General features: G+C 47.1%; 1 protein-coding gene across 1 annotated transcript in view; it reads left to right on the top strand.

Moving 5' to 3' along the window:
* The window catches only part of Cacna1b (calcium channel, voltage-dependent, N type, alpha 1B subunit), a 181386-nt gene that overhangs the window by 135768 nt on the left and 30775 nt on the right, over positions 1-14843 (top strand). The window contains exons 32-36 of the mRNA XM_013029324.1: positions 2069-2074; positions 5696-5812; positions 6158-6223; positions 7739-7830; positions 10959-11103. Of these exons, the coding sequence (XP_012884778.1) occupies positions 2069-2074; positions 5696-5812; positions 6158-6223; positions 7739-7830; positions 10959-11103 (426 nt within the window). The remainder of the gene's footprint in view (positions 1-2068; positions 2075-5695; positions 5813-6157; positions 6224-7738; positions 7831-10958; positions 11104-14843) is intronic.

Genomic DNA, 14843 nt, shown 5'->3' with positions numbered 1-14843 from the left:
GCCCTAGCCAGAAAGTCCGAGAGACTCTTACCTCCAATTAACCAGCAAAAAAAACCAAAACAAAACAAAAAACAGGTGGAGGTGGGACCATGAGCAAAAAAACTGAGCACGGATGCAAGGCCCTGAGTTGTTGCCCTAGTACAACCCCTCCCCCCCCCAAAAAAAAAAAAACCAAATGAGCAGAAGGGAAGATTGGATGTTTTACTGAATAGAAAGCATACACTGCCAATTTATATAGGACAAGATGCTCTACTGCATTTGTAGCCAGAGATATTGTTAGGATGAGGCCAGTCTAACAGTTCCAAATATTGACAGAAATGGGGGTTGCCCAAAACATTGCCACATAGGGGGTATCTTGACTGGTACAACATCTCTAGAGAAGTTGAGTTGTAGCTAGAGAAGTTGATGTTCATACTTCCAAGTCAGCATCTTACTTGGATGTTTCTGGAGGTTTTATTCATCATGGTAAGCAACACTGAGATAACTAAATGATATCTGTTAGCAATAGAATGTGTCAATCAGTATATTAATACAGTGAAAACAACAGTGCAAATACAAATTTGACATCCACATTAGTATGAATGCTTTTCAGATAGTGTTCACTGTCAGAATCAAGTCAAAAGAGGTTTTGGACAAGCTACTATTGCAAAGATTAAGAATAGACAATCATACAACATGTCTTACAAGTTTATGATAAAACCATAAGATCAAGGACTTAGTGACGAGAATTAAGGATGTTGCTACATCCAGAGACCAGGGAGGGTACTGGAAGGACTTCAGAAGTAATGGTGATGCTCTGCTTTTTAAGCTGGGTGATGAATATACTGGTATTTGTCTTACTGTTTTTCATACTTATTTTTTGGTTGTGCAGTGTTAATGATGTGAGCATTACAGGAAGAAAATCTGAACTCGTCCATTTAGACAGAGAAGCCAAGGCTGTTTTGTTCTATCAGCATCTGATATTGTGATCTCTCCCAGGTTGTTAGTGCTCTCCCAGAAATGTTAGTCCGTATTGCAGGCCAGATCACGTTGTGGAAACAGGGATGTTTACTCACCCAGACAGAGTGATTCAAACATCAGATTTGTAGTAGAAATATAACTTTGTGGGCTGTTTGCATGTGTATGTCTCTTTTCCAAGAGAGGGGTCTAGACTCCTGACTGCTAAGGGCATAAGAGGAGGGGTACAGTTAGGGCTGTAGAGATGGGCTTCAGGCAGAGGCAGCAGCCAAAACAACCTGGCATTCTTCCCCTTCACTTCTGCATGGTTAGCCAGGGCAGCTTGAAACTGAAGCAAGGTGTCGGGCCTGACTTGAAGCAAGTACTCACTGGCAGCCACTTCAGCCTTGGTGCACAGTAGGGGTAGGGGGAAATAGGATTGTTTGAAAGCTGAGCATTTAAACCGTTAGCGACAAGACATCTATTATGATCTGCCTAGAAGAGAAAAGATGGAGTTCATCATGTGGGTTGGTGTTGTTATTTGTTTGTTTGTTTTTCATTTGGAGCCACCTCATATGTTTTCTTTGCTAATGCACTTTTTTTTCTTAGGCAAAAATATGAGTGTCAGTTCTCATCCCCAACCTAAAAATCAAAATAGAGCAATGGTCTTAGTAGCAAGGGTCCCTAGGGAAAGGTCTCCACCCGTGTTTAAACTGACATTGATTTCTTTGCCTAGAAATAAAAAAAAAAAAATAAGTGTTTGTGAATCATCTTTGGATTTGCATTACAAATAAGAATGCAAATGAATGTCACTCTGTCTGCATAACCTATGGATTTCAAAAATAAACTCTGAATTGATACATTTTAAGAAAATATATGCCATTTACAAAACCTTAAAATTTTTAGCTAAGTATTCAGAATTTGAGTTTTTGCTTGTGTTGATGACTCATTTTCTCTTTTGTTTTCTGTTTTTGTTCTTGATTTACCTTAACTTACCTGCTGACTCACGCCATTCAACCAACATACACTGCGAAAACTCATGTCTCCGTCTGTATGTTGCGCACCTGCTGCTCAAACCACCCCAATTTGTAAATAATATGCCAATACCCATCCATGAAAACATCATATATAGGAAACGGTTGGTTTCATGACTTTTAAACAGTTCTTACTTGCTCTGCCTGCTCTGATCCTCATTTCTTGTTTCCGGGACTCCTGCCACTATCCTCTGATATGAGCTGTATTCTGTTGCACTCACTTCTGGCCTCTGTGCTCTCTTCCCAGCTTCCAGGGTCCAACAAGGGCTTCTTAGGGGCACCTAGGAGCTGTTTGAATTTGGGGACCTATCAAGATAGGAGGTGGGGTTCTTGATGTGGGTGATGCCCAGACTGAGCCCAGCTTGAGAGGCTTTGTAGGATGAGATTGGTTTTGGTTCCTGAGAGCCTGTGGTTTCTGTTGCACAGTCTCTTTCCCTCTGCTGTAAACCTGCTAACACAGAGAGAAAGCCCATCTTTGCCCAGGTAGTCTCTGGTAAAGACCTCTGTCTAACCTTTCTTTCCTGCACAAGCCCTGTCTTAAGTGGATCAAGTGTGAGGCCTAGGGGAGTGTTTTGAGATTGGATTCTGTGATTTACATGGTTGTTGGGCAGAGCTTGAGTAGAAGGAGGGGTCTGTGCCCTGTATATCAGAAGGCAGGACTCTTCATCTATACCATTTGTGTATCACTGATCCAGCGCTCTTATGCAGTGCACTACAAAGTGCAGGTCTTCTAGGTATTCAGGAAGTTAGAGAGGAGAGGAAGGGTGTTTTCCAGAAACTTAGCTTCATCTGTGGCTATGGAAATTCATTTACAGGAGCAGATATTTGGGATTCCTGTTGTAAAGGATAAATGTTTGTCAAACATAGTTGTTTAGATAGAATGGCAAGAAGACCATAATCAGTGCTGACGAAATGCGCAGGATGTTTTGTCTGCATAAGCTTCAGCTAAGTCCAGGCAACCCTTCCTGCTCACCTGTTCCTTGTCCTCCATCTCATAACACAGATGATCACTTGATGCAGTGATATATTCGTATACACACTTTTTTTTTCTCCTTAATCCATCAGCCCCATTAGAATGAAAGCAAAAAAGCAGTTTGTTGCCAGGCACCAGTGCTTCACGCCTGTAATCCTAGCTACTCAGGAGGCTGAGATCTGAGGATTGCGGTTCAAAGCCAGCCAAGGCAGGAAAGTCTGTAAGACTCTTATCTCCAATTAACCACCAGAAAACCAGAAGTGGTGCTGTGTCTCAAGTGGTAGAGTTGAAGAGCTCAGGGACAGCACCCAGACCCAGATTCAAGCCCCATGAGACTGACAAAAAAGAAAAAAAAAGTAGTTTGTTTAGGAATTCAAGACCTCATCCCCAGGTATAGCACATGACTAGTAGATGTCCATAGGTCTAGGCTGAATGCCCACGTACATTCAGGAGAAAACTTGCGTTGGCTGAGGACTAGGAGCATGGTCTCGGGTGGGCATCTATACTTGTGAAGGGTTGTCGCACAGCACTCAGCATACTTCTAAGTCAAGTATTCCTTTGTCGCCTGAGCATGGGTATTTTTGATGTCTCTCAGGATGTGGGCGAGGAAATTGATGATACAAAGGTTAGGGACAGCTGTCTCTTTGAGGTAATCCACCCTCACATTAGGGTTGCCTATGACTCAGTGAGATGCCAGCAAGGACAGGACAGCCTGGAAGTCAATGCAGCTACTTCCTGTGCAGCAGAAGCCATGGGTCCTGGATAGACTGGGCAGGCATGTCCAAGATACTGGCTGAGGTCAGAGGTGACAGTGCATGGTGTACAGCCGTGTGCTTGCTGTCCCCTGCCACCCTGCATGTGACTGGCATGGTGGCACCTGGTCTGTCCCCCTGTGCTTGGGCATCTGTGGATGTTATTGTCATCTGTCTTCACAACAGCCTAGGGCTGCCTGTGTATTGCCACCCTCACCCTCTCCCCAGTACTGTACTGAGCCCAGAAGAAGAAACCTGGGAGGGGGCATGGGAGCCTGGCCTCAACAAAAGCAGAGGGGACCATGGCTGGGTTTTGCATTTGCTCATAAAGTGAGCTGCTGTTCTTTATAATGCCTTTTCATCTACCCAGTGGTTGTCTATGCCCTCTTTCTTAGGAGGGAGCCTTTATTCCCCCCCCCAATTTTCATGGAGTCTTATCAGTTTCAGCTGTCTGAGTGCAGACTGCTTTGGGAGGTGGGACAAGTGTATATTATAATAGTCCCTGGAACAAGGTGGTTTCACAGTGGGGGCAAGGCCCTTGTTCCCCACCTTACTCTGTCATTACGTCGGACACAACATTGTACCCCATACACAGTGCCTAGTTTTGTGGGCTCATCTATGTGTGCTCAGGGCCAAGAGTGGTCTGTCTTACCACAGACAGCATCCTTCGTTGGCCCAACCAGGTTAGAGAGCTGCAGGAATTAGCCATACACATGCCCTGTCCTAAGGCCAATTTCTGCCTCCTTGCTGATTTGGACATGATTGGGTCCCTCTGTCCATTGACCTTTCTGCGTATTGTTCAAAATTGGTCACTTCCAGGGTTCCAACACCCTGCCCGAGAATCAATCTCTGCAAGATATCACAGAAATCCTGCTGGTGGGAACCACAAAACCTGTCCCTGAGAGTGGAAGCTGTGGACAGAACATCAGTGACCCTTAATGTATTAGTTGGGTCACTGTCCTTGGAGGTTAGGAGTGACACCCAGCCCTCCACTAAATGCCTCACCCAGCTAAGTCACATGGCCTTGAGATGTCTTCCCAGGTTTCCAGGGCCTCTGTGCATGCATGCGCTTTCCTGCTCTGCTCTCACCCTACATCTGTATTCTCTTTCCTCTTTATTTGGTGAGTGAATCTGACAACACAAACATGTTTAAGCCTGAGATTCTTGCATATTTGAAAATGCAAAATGGTAGGAAGCTGTTCTCAGACTGCGTGCAAAGAGTCAGAAAGCACTGGGCTTCACAAATACAGCCACCTATGCCTGGACATGTTCTTAGATCCAGATCCCCTGAGAAGGGCTTCCTAATAATTCAAGTTACCTGGGGCCTGGGGAAGCCTCACTTCCAGGTAAACTATGGAGCCTTAGATTTATCACTTCACCTTTGTGCTTGGTTTTAAGCCCTTGGATTGAGAGAGCATCAGTAGGCATCCTGAGTTCTCTAGAGCAGAGACCTATGGACTGTGGGCTGGACAGGTGGTTTCTGTACTAAGAACAGCAGGACAACCATACCTGTCCCTTCTGTGAATGGCAGATAAGACCTGGAACAGCCCCAGAGAAGGCCAGCCAGGGTCCCAGGCAGGGGCTTCCCTAGACCCAGGCAGGGGTCCTACAGGAGAGGAAGTCCTCATGCCCAGCACCTGGAGAGCTTGTACTTGTCCTATAAGAAGCGGAGGCTTATAGGTCATCTCCTGGGACCACCTGGCAGCAGGGAGCTGCTTCGAAAAGACTTTGTCTCTCACATGTTGGGAGTGATGGTAGTCCTAAAGTAGAGGAATTTTCTCTGATTTGTTGCAAGAAAAATAACTTGCAAGGACAAGCTTTTCTTTTGGAAGGTTTTCTGGTGGCCACTTGTTGCTTACACTATGAAACAATGACTATTTTGATTTATTTTTAGCCACTTTTCTTTGGGGGTTCACAGAGACTTGGGGAGGGGTTGTGTGGGGGTAGAAGCAGCTTGCCTGCACTTTTGGAGGTCAGAGAACAATCTCCCTTCTTTGCAGAATAACTTCATCAACCTGAGCTTCCTTCGCCTCTTCAGAGCTGCACGGCTCATCAAGTTGCTCCGGCAGGGCTACACCATCCGCATTTTGCTGTGGACCTTCGTTCAGTCCTTCAAGGTGGGTGGGCGCCTTAGCATCTACACTTGGTGGCTTCTGCTTTGCTTCTTTCACCAGGCTCCTCTGGCCCCTGCCAGGCGGCCCCTCCTCTGGTTGGCTGAGTGGGGGCAGGTTGTGTAAGTGGTTGGCACTTGTCCTATTACAGTTTATAAAGATGTTTTGGGAGTTACGTAGATTGTCTTGTTAATGCCCACAGAAACGCTGAGGTAAGTTTTATGGCCCCAATTCATAGATGGAGAAGCACAGCCAGTCACTTGGTTGAGGGCTCAGTGGGGTGGGGCTGGGCTGGGCTGAGATCTGTGTGGCTGCAGATGCTCTGGAGCTGATGTGCCTGTGTATCTGCAGGCGCTGCCCTACGTGTGTCTTCTCATTGCCATGCTGTTCTTCATCTACGCCATCATCGGCATGCAGGTGGGTGCCGTCGTCCCAGATGGGGTTGAATATGGGGCTCTTATGCACTGGGGCATAAGGGTCTGGTGCAGTCATTAAATGATCATAGTAAGTTGATATATCGAATGTTGGCTGTGAGCCAGATCCTGGTGTAAGCGTTGAGTGAACTTAATCCTCAGCAATACCTCTCTCTAGAGGAGGACATAGACATCCCACAAAATGGGGCTTCTGAAGTCCAGCCCTCAGGCTTCCCCCACCTCCCCATTAAGCTGTACTGCACTGTTCTTAGGGGCTGAGGCACATGTTGGGTTAGGCATTGGGGCATTGATGCATGGTGTCAAGTGGCCTAATATTAGACCATTTTCTTGGCCTGAAGCCACTCTGAAGGGCAGCCCTCCCTGTCTTTCTAGGAGGTCATATGCCCTTGAAGCCCTGCCTGAGAGCAGGGGCAGGGTCCATCAGGTCACTGCACTCATCATTGCTTACATTTTCTTGATTTTGGTAAAGAATATTGTGTCAACTTTTGGGAAAGTTACTTAAAAGATATAAAGAACCAATAAACCTTGGCCACTTCCCGACAGAGGCAGTAGGAGAGGTACTATGTTTTAGTTTGTGATGGAAGGTTCCAGGTTTTAATGTTTAGTTGTTTCCTAATACTTTTATTGCTGACAGAAAAGTTCTCTTGATTTAAACATTTTTATTTTATTTTTGTCGGTCATGGGGCTTGAACTCTGGGCCTGGGCACTATCCCTCAACTCTTCAGCTCAAAGTGAGCGCTCTACCACTTGAGCCACAGCACCACTTCTGGTTTTCTGAGTGATTTATTGGAGACAAGAGTCTCATGGAGTTTCCTGTGTGGGCTGGCTTTGTACTGTGATCCTCAGATCTCAGTCTCCTGAGTAGCTAGGACTACAGGTGTGAGCCACCAACACCTGGCAGATTCAGACATTTTTGAGATGTTATTTAAAACCATAACAACACATACATACACACACATATATAATATTGCTTTGGTCAGCTGATAAACAAGAGTATGTATAACATGGCTCTTTGTGGGAATGTGATAGATTACAAATTTTCAGCTTGATTCAAGACTTTAGGCCAAGTATGGCTCTTGATTCATTTGCATTTCTTACACTGAAGGAAATAATTTAGAATGGATAGAAAGCCCACTGTGTTATTTACACAGAGGTTATGATATATCACAAGGTAATGCCAAGGTAATGACTGCTTCGGAGTTGTTGATAAGAGTGACTTGAATGCTTCCTGTCACACAGAGGGTAGTGCTTGGCTCATTTGGCCTGGTCGCTCGCACTGGGGTCTGTGAGCAGCTCAGAGCTGGAGCTCCATGTTCCAAGCTGTGGGTGTGTTCTGCTAGTAGAGGTTGCCTGAGCTGAAAACCACATTGGCTCCTGTCAACGCTTGTCCTTTGTGGGGTTCCCCACATTGCCACCTGCACCCTGTCTTGCCTGCCTGTAGTCTGCTAACCATAGCTTAGGGCCAGCAGTGTCCACACTCTACTGTTCTTCATCTCAGGTCTTTGGGAACATTGCCCTTGATGATGACACCAGCATCAACCGGCATAACAACTTCCGGACGTTCCTACAAGCTTTGATGCTGTTGTTCAGGTATGTCAACACAGACTGTCCGCTGTTAGGATGGAGGAAGGTGGATGCCATCGATGGGGGCTGCTCCCTTCCAGTCTCCAGATCATGATGGTTCCCCTCCATTTCTTCCCTTCTCTGCTCATCCTTTCCAAAGTACTCTTTATGTCTTCTCTGGCCCCAGAACAGACAGGAAAGAAGCCTCTAAGGGAAAGAACCTAGGCTCCCTGGGTCAGGCTGGCCTCCGTTTCATTATTTATGCTTCCTGGTGACAATCAAAATGTGTCCAGGAAGGCTGCAGTCTGGGAGGATAGGAGGTGCCTGGCAGGTTCTCTTTTAATGTGGTGGCCTCAAGCTTTCCATGTTCTCATTGGGATTGTTGGGCGAGGGAAAAGCCAGATAGCAGTGGCAACTGCTGTTGACAGAGCTTGTGGCTACTCCCTGTCCTGAAGAACTAAACTGGCTGAGATGAGTGATCTCACACTAGTGTGTGCCTCCACACTCTGCCCTCTGTCATCCCCAGGTTCCAGGATACAGCCAGCAGGACAACAGGTACAATGTAAGGGCAAGGGCAAGTCCTCAGCAAGCTGTGGGGCCTCCAGAACGCTGCCCCTCTGCAGAGGTACACTCAGGAGAAAGCTCAGCACTAGCTTCCATCCCCGGGCTTGGTCATGCACTGTAGACTGGACATCCACCTTTCTGGTCTGAGAGTTGAATGTGCGGACAAGAGGGAGGAATGTTTGTATTTCCCTGCCTCCTTTGTCTTCCCTCCTTCCTTCCTTCCTTCCCTCCTTCCTTCCTTCCTTCCTTCCTACCCTCCCTCTCTTCATCCCTCCCTCCCTCCCTCCTTCTTTCCCTCCCTCCCAGTTCTTTCTTTCTTTCCTTCCTTCCTTTTTTCTTTTGTGGTTGTGGGGCCTGAACTCTGGGCCTGGGTGCTGTCCCTCAGCTCTTCAGCTCAAGATGAGTGCTCTACCACTTGAGCTACAGTGCCACTTCTGGCTTTTTCTGCTAATGTAGTGCTGAGGAATCAAACCCAGGGCCTCATGCGTGCAAGGCAAGCACTCTACCACTGAGCCACTTTCCCAGCCCTGCTTTCTTGCTTTCTTTCTCTTTGTTTTTGGGCTGGTCTTGGGGCTTGCATTCAGGGCCTGGCCACTATCCCTGAGCTTTTTTTTAAGCTTAAGGCTAGCACTCTTCCACTTGAGCCACAGCTTGACTTCTGGGTTTTTGGTGGCTAATTAGAGATAAGAGTCTCATGGGCTTTTCTGCCTAGGCTGGCTTCAAACCAGGATCCTCATATCTCCATTTCCTGTGTAGCTAGGATTACAGGTGTGAGCTACCAATGCCTAGCTTAGTCTTTATTTTTCCACCCATGATCCTATTTCTTTTTTTTTGGGGGGGGGTCCGGTCATGGGGCATGAACTCTGGGCCTTGGTGCTGTCCCTCAACTCTTCAGCTCAAGGCTAGCACTCTACCACTTGAGCCACAGCGCCACTTCTGGCTTTCTTTCTTTTTGCTTGTGTGGTGCTGGGGAATCGAACCCAGGACCTCAGGCATGCAAGGCAAGCGCTCTACCACTGAGCCACCTTCCCAGGCCCCACCCATGATCCTAGAACAGAGGAAAATAGAGATCCACAATGTAGTCTGATTCATGGACCATGCTTTGAAGTTCCTTGATGTGTCACCATATTTATTCCTTTAGAAAGGGCATCAGGCTCTTGCAAGGCGAGCCCTAGGTACCCCACCCCTCCACACCTGGCCTGTAGACCACCTCAGGCTTATGGAGTTACCTGGGAGGGGGGTAAATGGGGACTCAGACCCACTTTGCCAAGCTGCCTATAGAGCACATCTTTCTTACTTCAATCCTTCCTTCCTCTGTTCCTTCTTTCCTTTCTTTCCCTTTCATACTGAAGTTTGAACTCAAAGCTTTGTGCTGAGTGGGCACTCTTACCACTTCGCTTACACTTCCAGCCCTATGTTTGGTATACTCTGTATTTTGAGTGTGTGTTGTATTGGGTTTGAACTCAGAGCTTTGCACTTGCTAGGCAGGGAAAATGATTCTGCTCAAGCCATAGTGTGGCCCACGACTCTTGTTTCTGCATAGAGCAGTTACTTTCAGACATACATTTTCTGAAAATGTGTTGTTTCCCTGGTCTTCAGCTGTTAGGTTCATATTATTTCTTCATTTAGCAATGCTTCACCTCATGCCACAAAAATTTGGGGCAAACATGTGGTGTTGCCCTGAGGTCTGCATCACAGTCAGGCCGGGGCCTGAAGGAGCCCCCGACCTGATGTCATCAGCAGGCGGTGGCCCTGTTCCACGTGGGCTGGCCACACAGGAGCATAAAGTCCCAGGGGGGATGCAGAGGGTAGGATGGGTCTGCAAGCTGTTTGAAGACCAGAGGCTAGTGGGAGAGTTAGGCTGAGAGAGGGCCTAGGGTGTAAGGTTCGGAAAAGAGCATAGTTCACGCCTCTGGAGCCAGGGTTATGTGTGCAAATTTTGCCTTTTCTGATGAGAGAGGGGAGAAGTGAAATGACAAGACTGACCTGCACCCCATGGGTCTGCTGGGCTTCTGTTTGGTGGAGCTAGATGGAAGTTGTTAGGCCCTCAGCAGGTCAGGAGGGGGAAGGTCAGTGAGGCCCTGTCAGAGCAGGTCAGGAGGGGGAAGGTCAGTGAGGCCCTGTCAGAGCAGGTCAGGAGGGGGAAGGTCAGTGAGGCCCTGTCAGAGCAGGTCAGGAAGGCAGAGAGAGGGAGCCCGCTACAGCCTTGAAGGTATGTGAGCTGTGGACAGGATGTTGATGTACAGGCAATGGTGATGCCAGGCTGTATGGCTTGAATGCGGAGAAGCTGAGCCACAGTTTGTGATGCAGGATGATGGGGACATGAGCCAGGGATTTGTGGGTGCAATATCACCATGGTGCTGGCCTCCAGTTCAACTAGTTACTTTTCAAGCCTAGTGCTGTATCCGTTAGTGTCCAATGAAGAACGAACCCACCTGATACCTAGGTGGGACACAGAAGAGAGAGGGCACCAGAGGTAGTGTTCCCTAGTGCTTAGCTGTCATGTTCCGGCCTGGCCAGAGTTCTAGGTGTTGCTGGAGCCCCCTCTGTGCCTTCCTTTGTGTGCTCACAGCTCTCGCCCTTCTTCTCAGAAGCGCCACAGGGGAGGCCTGGCACGAAATCATGCTGTCTTGTCTAGCCAACCGGGCCTGCGACCCATATGCCAACGCCAGTGAGTGTGGAAGTGACTTTGCCTACTTTTACTTCGTGTCCTTCATCTTCCTTTGTTCCTTTCTGGTAAGTGATGGCATTTTGCTAGCTCATCTCAGAACCTTACATTTCCTGTTAGTTCCTGACTTGGATCCATGCTGTAGCACAAGTTGATTCTTTTGGTCCTGGTACTAATAGGCTCATTAACCCTGGAAAGGACCCACTTGGGGATGAGTTCTTCTTGGCCTTACTTTAACTTGCACAAAAGGCTTAGTTAGGCTTCTTTAGAAGCCTAACTCAGAATCTGGCTTCTAGGAATGTGTTAATGGACGGTAAAGACTACCACTGAACCCCTAGGGATGTGGTGACAGAAGACGTAGCACTGAACCTGGGGCCATACACTTTGGAGGTTAGTGGGAATAAGGTATAGAGGTAGGTGAGCTCTATCTCAGGAGTTTGTGTCTTTTCCCAGATCAGTGGAAGCTTTGAACCTTGGAGCAGGGATGTAATAGCACTTGCTGACAATTTGTTGAGTGACTCAGGCTTTTTTTTTTTTTTTTGCTGGTCATGGGGCCTGAACTCTGGGTCTGACCACTGCCCCTCAGCTCTTCAGCTCAAGACTAGTGCTCTACCACTTGAGCCATAGCCTTCCGGCTTTTTCTGCTTATGTGGTGCTGAGGAATTGAACCCAGGGCCTCATGCATGCAAGGCAAGCACTCTACCACTGAGCCACCTTCCTAGCCCCTCAGGCTTCTTTTTGAGTAAGGAAAAGGTTACAGATTGAGCAGAGGTACCATTAGTGTGAGACTGGTCTGGAGAAGGAGAGTGTCATTGTGATTGTATTTGAAGTATTAGAGTTTGAATACAAGGCTTTGTGCTTGGTAGGTACTACTTGGGTCAGGCCTCAACAGTGATACTTCTATTTATGCTTCTTCCAATAGCTGGGATGATAGACATGAACCACCATACTCAGCTGTCAGTTGAGGATGGGGGTCTCATGAATTCCACATGCACACTCCGGGCTATCCTTGAATTGTGATTCTCCCAGTCTTAGCCTCCTGAATAGTTCAGACGATAGATGCATAGCACGTGACTAGCTATTGGTTGAGACCACCCTTACCTCAATTTCAGCTTCTTGAGTAGCTCTGGACTGTATTTTTGTTTTTTAATGGACTGTATTTTAAAGGTATAGCTGACCTTATTGAAAAACAGAAAAGACAGCACTAGGGTTAGGCACCATAGTTATTATGGTTCTAGGCAGAAAGCTTGTAAGAGTGGGAATGGTGGTTTGCATATCATTGTCTAAGGCTGGACCTAAGCAAAAATGTGAGGCCCAACCTGAAAAAAATAACTAAAGCAAAACAAACCAAAATGGAGTGTGTGGCTTAAGTGGAAGGATCTGTCTAGCAAGCATGAGGCCTGAGTTCATACCCGAGTATCACCAAAAATAAAAATCAGCTGGATGCTAGTGGATCATGCCTGTAATCCTAACTACTCAGGAGGCCAAAATCTGAGAATTATGGTTGGAAGCCAGCCCAGGTGAGGACTCTAATCTCCAATTAAAACTACCCAAAAAACCAGCAGTAGAGATATATTTCAAGTGGTAATGCATTAGCCTGAAGCAAAAGAGCTCAGGTACAGGACCAGTGTGAACACACACATGCACACACGTAAATTAAAAATGCGTGCGTGCGCGCGCGCGCGCGCGCGCACACACACACACACACACACACACACAAACCAAAACAAGGAAAAAAACAAAAACAAGCTATGAGCTGGGTGCCAGTGGCTCATGCTTATAATTCTAGCTACTCAAGAAGTTGATATCTAAGGATTTAGATTCAAAGCCAGTTCAGGCAGGAAAATCTGTGAGACTCTTATCTCTAGTTAACAAGCAAAAAGCCAGAAGTGGAGCTCTGGCTCAAGTGGTAGGGCATCAGCCTTGCGTAAAAAGCTAATGGACAGTGCCCAGGCTCTGATTTCATGCTCTAGCACCAGAACCTCTCCTACTCCCACTCCTCCCAGAAAGCAAGCAATGCCTTAGAGTTTTTGTGTGATGGTTGAAGCTCTCAGCCTGAGATGAGAAACATGGAGAGCTGCAGGCATGAGATAGAGGCCAGTTGAGATGCTTCACAGACCTCTGGGTTGGAGTTGGGGATGAGTTGCTCTCTATGTTGGGGTGTGTCTGTAGGGCTGGAGGACCCCCTCTGGGCTCCAGCCATGTACCCTGCTGGAGCCCAGAGCAGGTTTGCCTGTGATCATAGCAAGGACATAGGTTCCCCTCATCCCTGGGGAGGTGAATCCTTCCAGCCTAGGGCCTGACCTGCATGGCTGTTGGCAAGCTTCTGCTTGCCTGAATAGAGTAGAAGCGCAGGGACAATGACATAGTCTAGCAATGATGAGTCCCCAGACCTGAGTGAGTCTATGGAATGAGGAGCACTACAGGGAAACCTGCCTCCAGAAGGTATGTGGCAGTATGTGGACATTTTTGTCTGTCAAGGCTAGGGTCAGGGCTATTGGCATTGAGTGGACAAAGGCCAGGGATACCATGTTCAACATCCCACTACTCAGCTTAACATGTCAGCCATGCCAACACTGAGACTGAATGTTGAGATGACTTAGAAGGGCTAGGCTAGGTGAAGGATCTAGTAGGACCAGCTCTGGTTACAGAAGGAAAGCCTGAGTATCTTTCAGGGAGCAGTACTGTTATGAGATGAGCTATGGGCTTCTAGTAATTTGGATGGATTCCTTTAGCCAAGGACATCACAGTGAATCAAGGTAATGGCAGAGTGAGGGCCTGGTGTGGGGAGTCCCAGAGGGAGTCTGTGCTATACTGGGGCCTGGGGCAGTTCTGGGACCCTTTGTGGCCATAGGTTCCTCCTTTCTGAAGGTCTGGTGGTAGCAGCCCAACTGGTCTTGGGATCAGTTTAGGGTGGGACATAGTGATGAATGCTCAAGACTTCTAATGTCACCCTTCTAGCATTTCAGGAGATGTTACTTGGGGACCACTTTGGAGGACAGGTGCCTAGAAGTTCATGTTGGGACAGGGTGTGAAAAGAGAAGGCTGGCAATACAGGGAAGTGATTGTGAGCCTATCCTTGGAGCTGTGTCCTGGATACTGGAAGGGCTTGTTTATGGCTAGCTCGGGAGGGCCCTGTTGACAGGCCCTGGAAGGTTCTGGATTCCCAGCTGGAGCCTCTGAAGTAGGAGTTGTTTATTTTAAGGCTTTGTGTGTTGGCTATATAGCACAGGAGAGGTAAGGTGGGCAGACTGTGTGCTCTTTTAAGGTGCCATTGGCTGGGTTTAATTCACTGAAATATGAGTCAAGGTTTGTGTGTCAGACAGGTGAAGTGGAAAAATGGAATGTTTTTGGGTGGTGGATGGGTGGCAGGACTAGATTAGGGTGGAGTTTGGTTTTCTTGGTTGAAATAGAATATGAACAGAATAATTGGAAGGGAGGTGATTGCCATTGATTATTGAGTTAGCCACTGCAGAGTTTTTTTTAAAATACACTGAGCTATGTAGCAGTCCCGGTAGCATCATTATCACCACAATAAAGAGATGGAGATATAGAGATGGTAATGTATTTTTGGTAACCTGTGTTCAAAAGCAAAGCCTTGGAAATTGACAGATTGCTAGAAGGACATGGATTACACCACACTCAAGAACAAGTAGAAAATCTGAGTTGATCTATAATAAATATTTGACTCAGCAATCAAAAACCCCCAAAGAAAGAGATTGTCAAGATTGTTTAATAATGAAGGAGTTGCCTTTTCAACAAATGGTATTGGTAAGACTGGTTATTCATATGAAAAAGAGTGAAGTTT

Source organism: Dipodomys ordii, unplaced genomic scaffold (genome assembly GCF_000151885.1).
Source record: "Dipodomys ordii isolate 6190 unplaced genomic scaffold, Dord_2.0 Scaffold118, whole genome shotgun sequence".
NCBI lineage: Eukaryota > Metazoa > Chordata > Mammalia > Rodentia > Heteromyidae > Dipodomys > Dipodomys ordii.
Note: the sequence above shows the minus strand (reverse complement) of the source record. Positions and strands in the feature narration are given on the sequence as shown.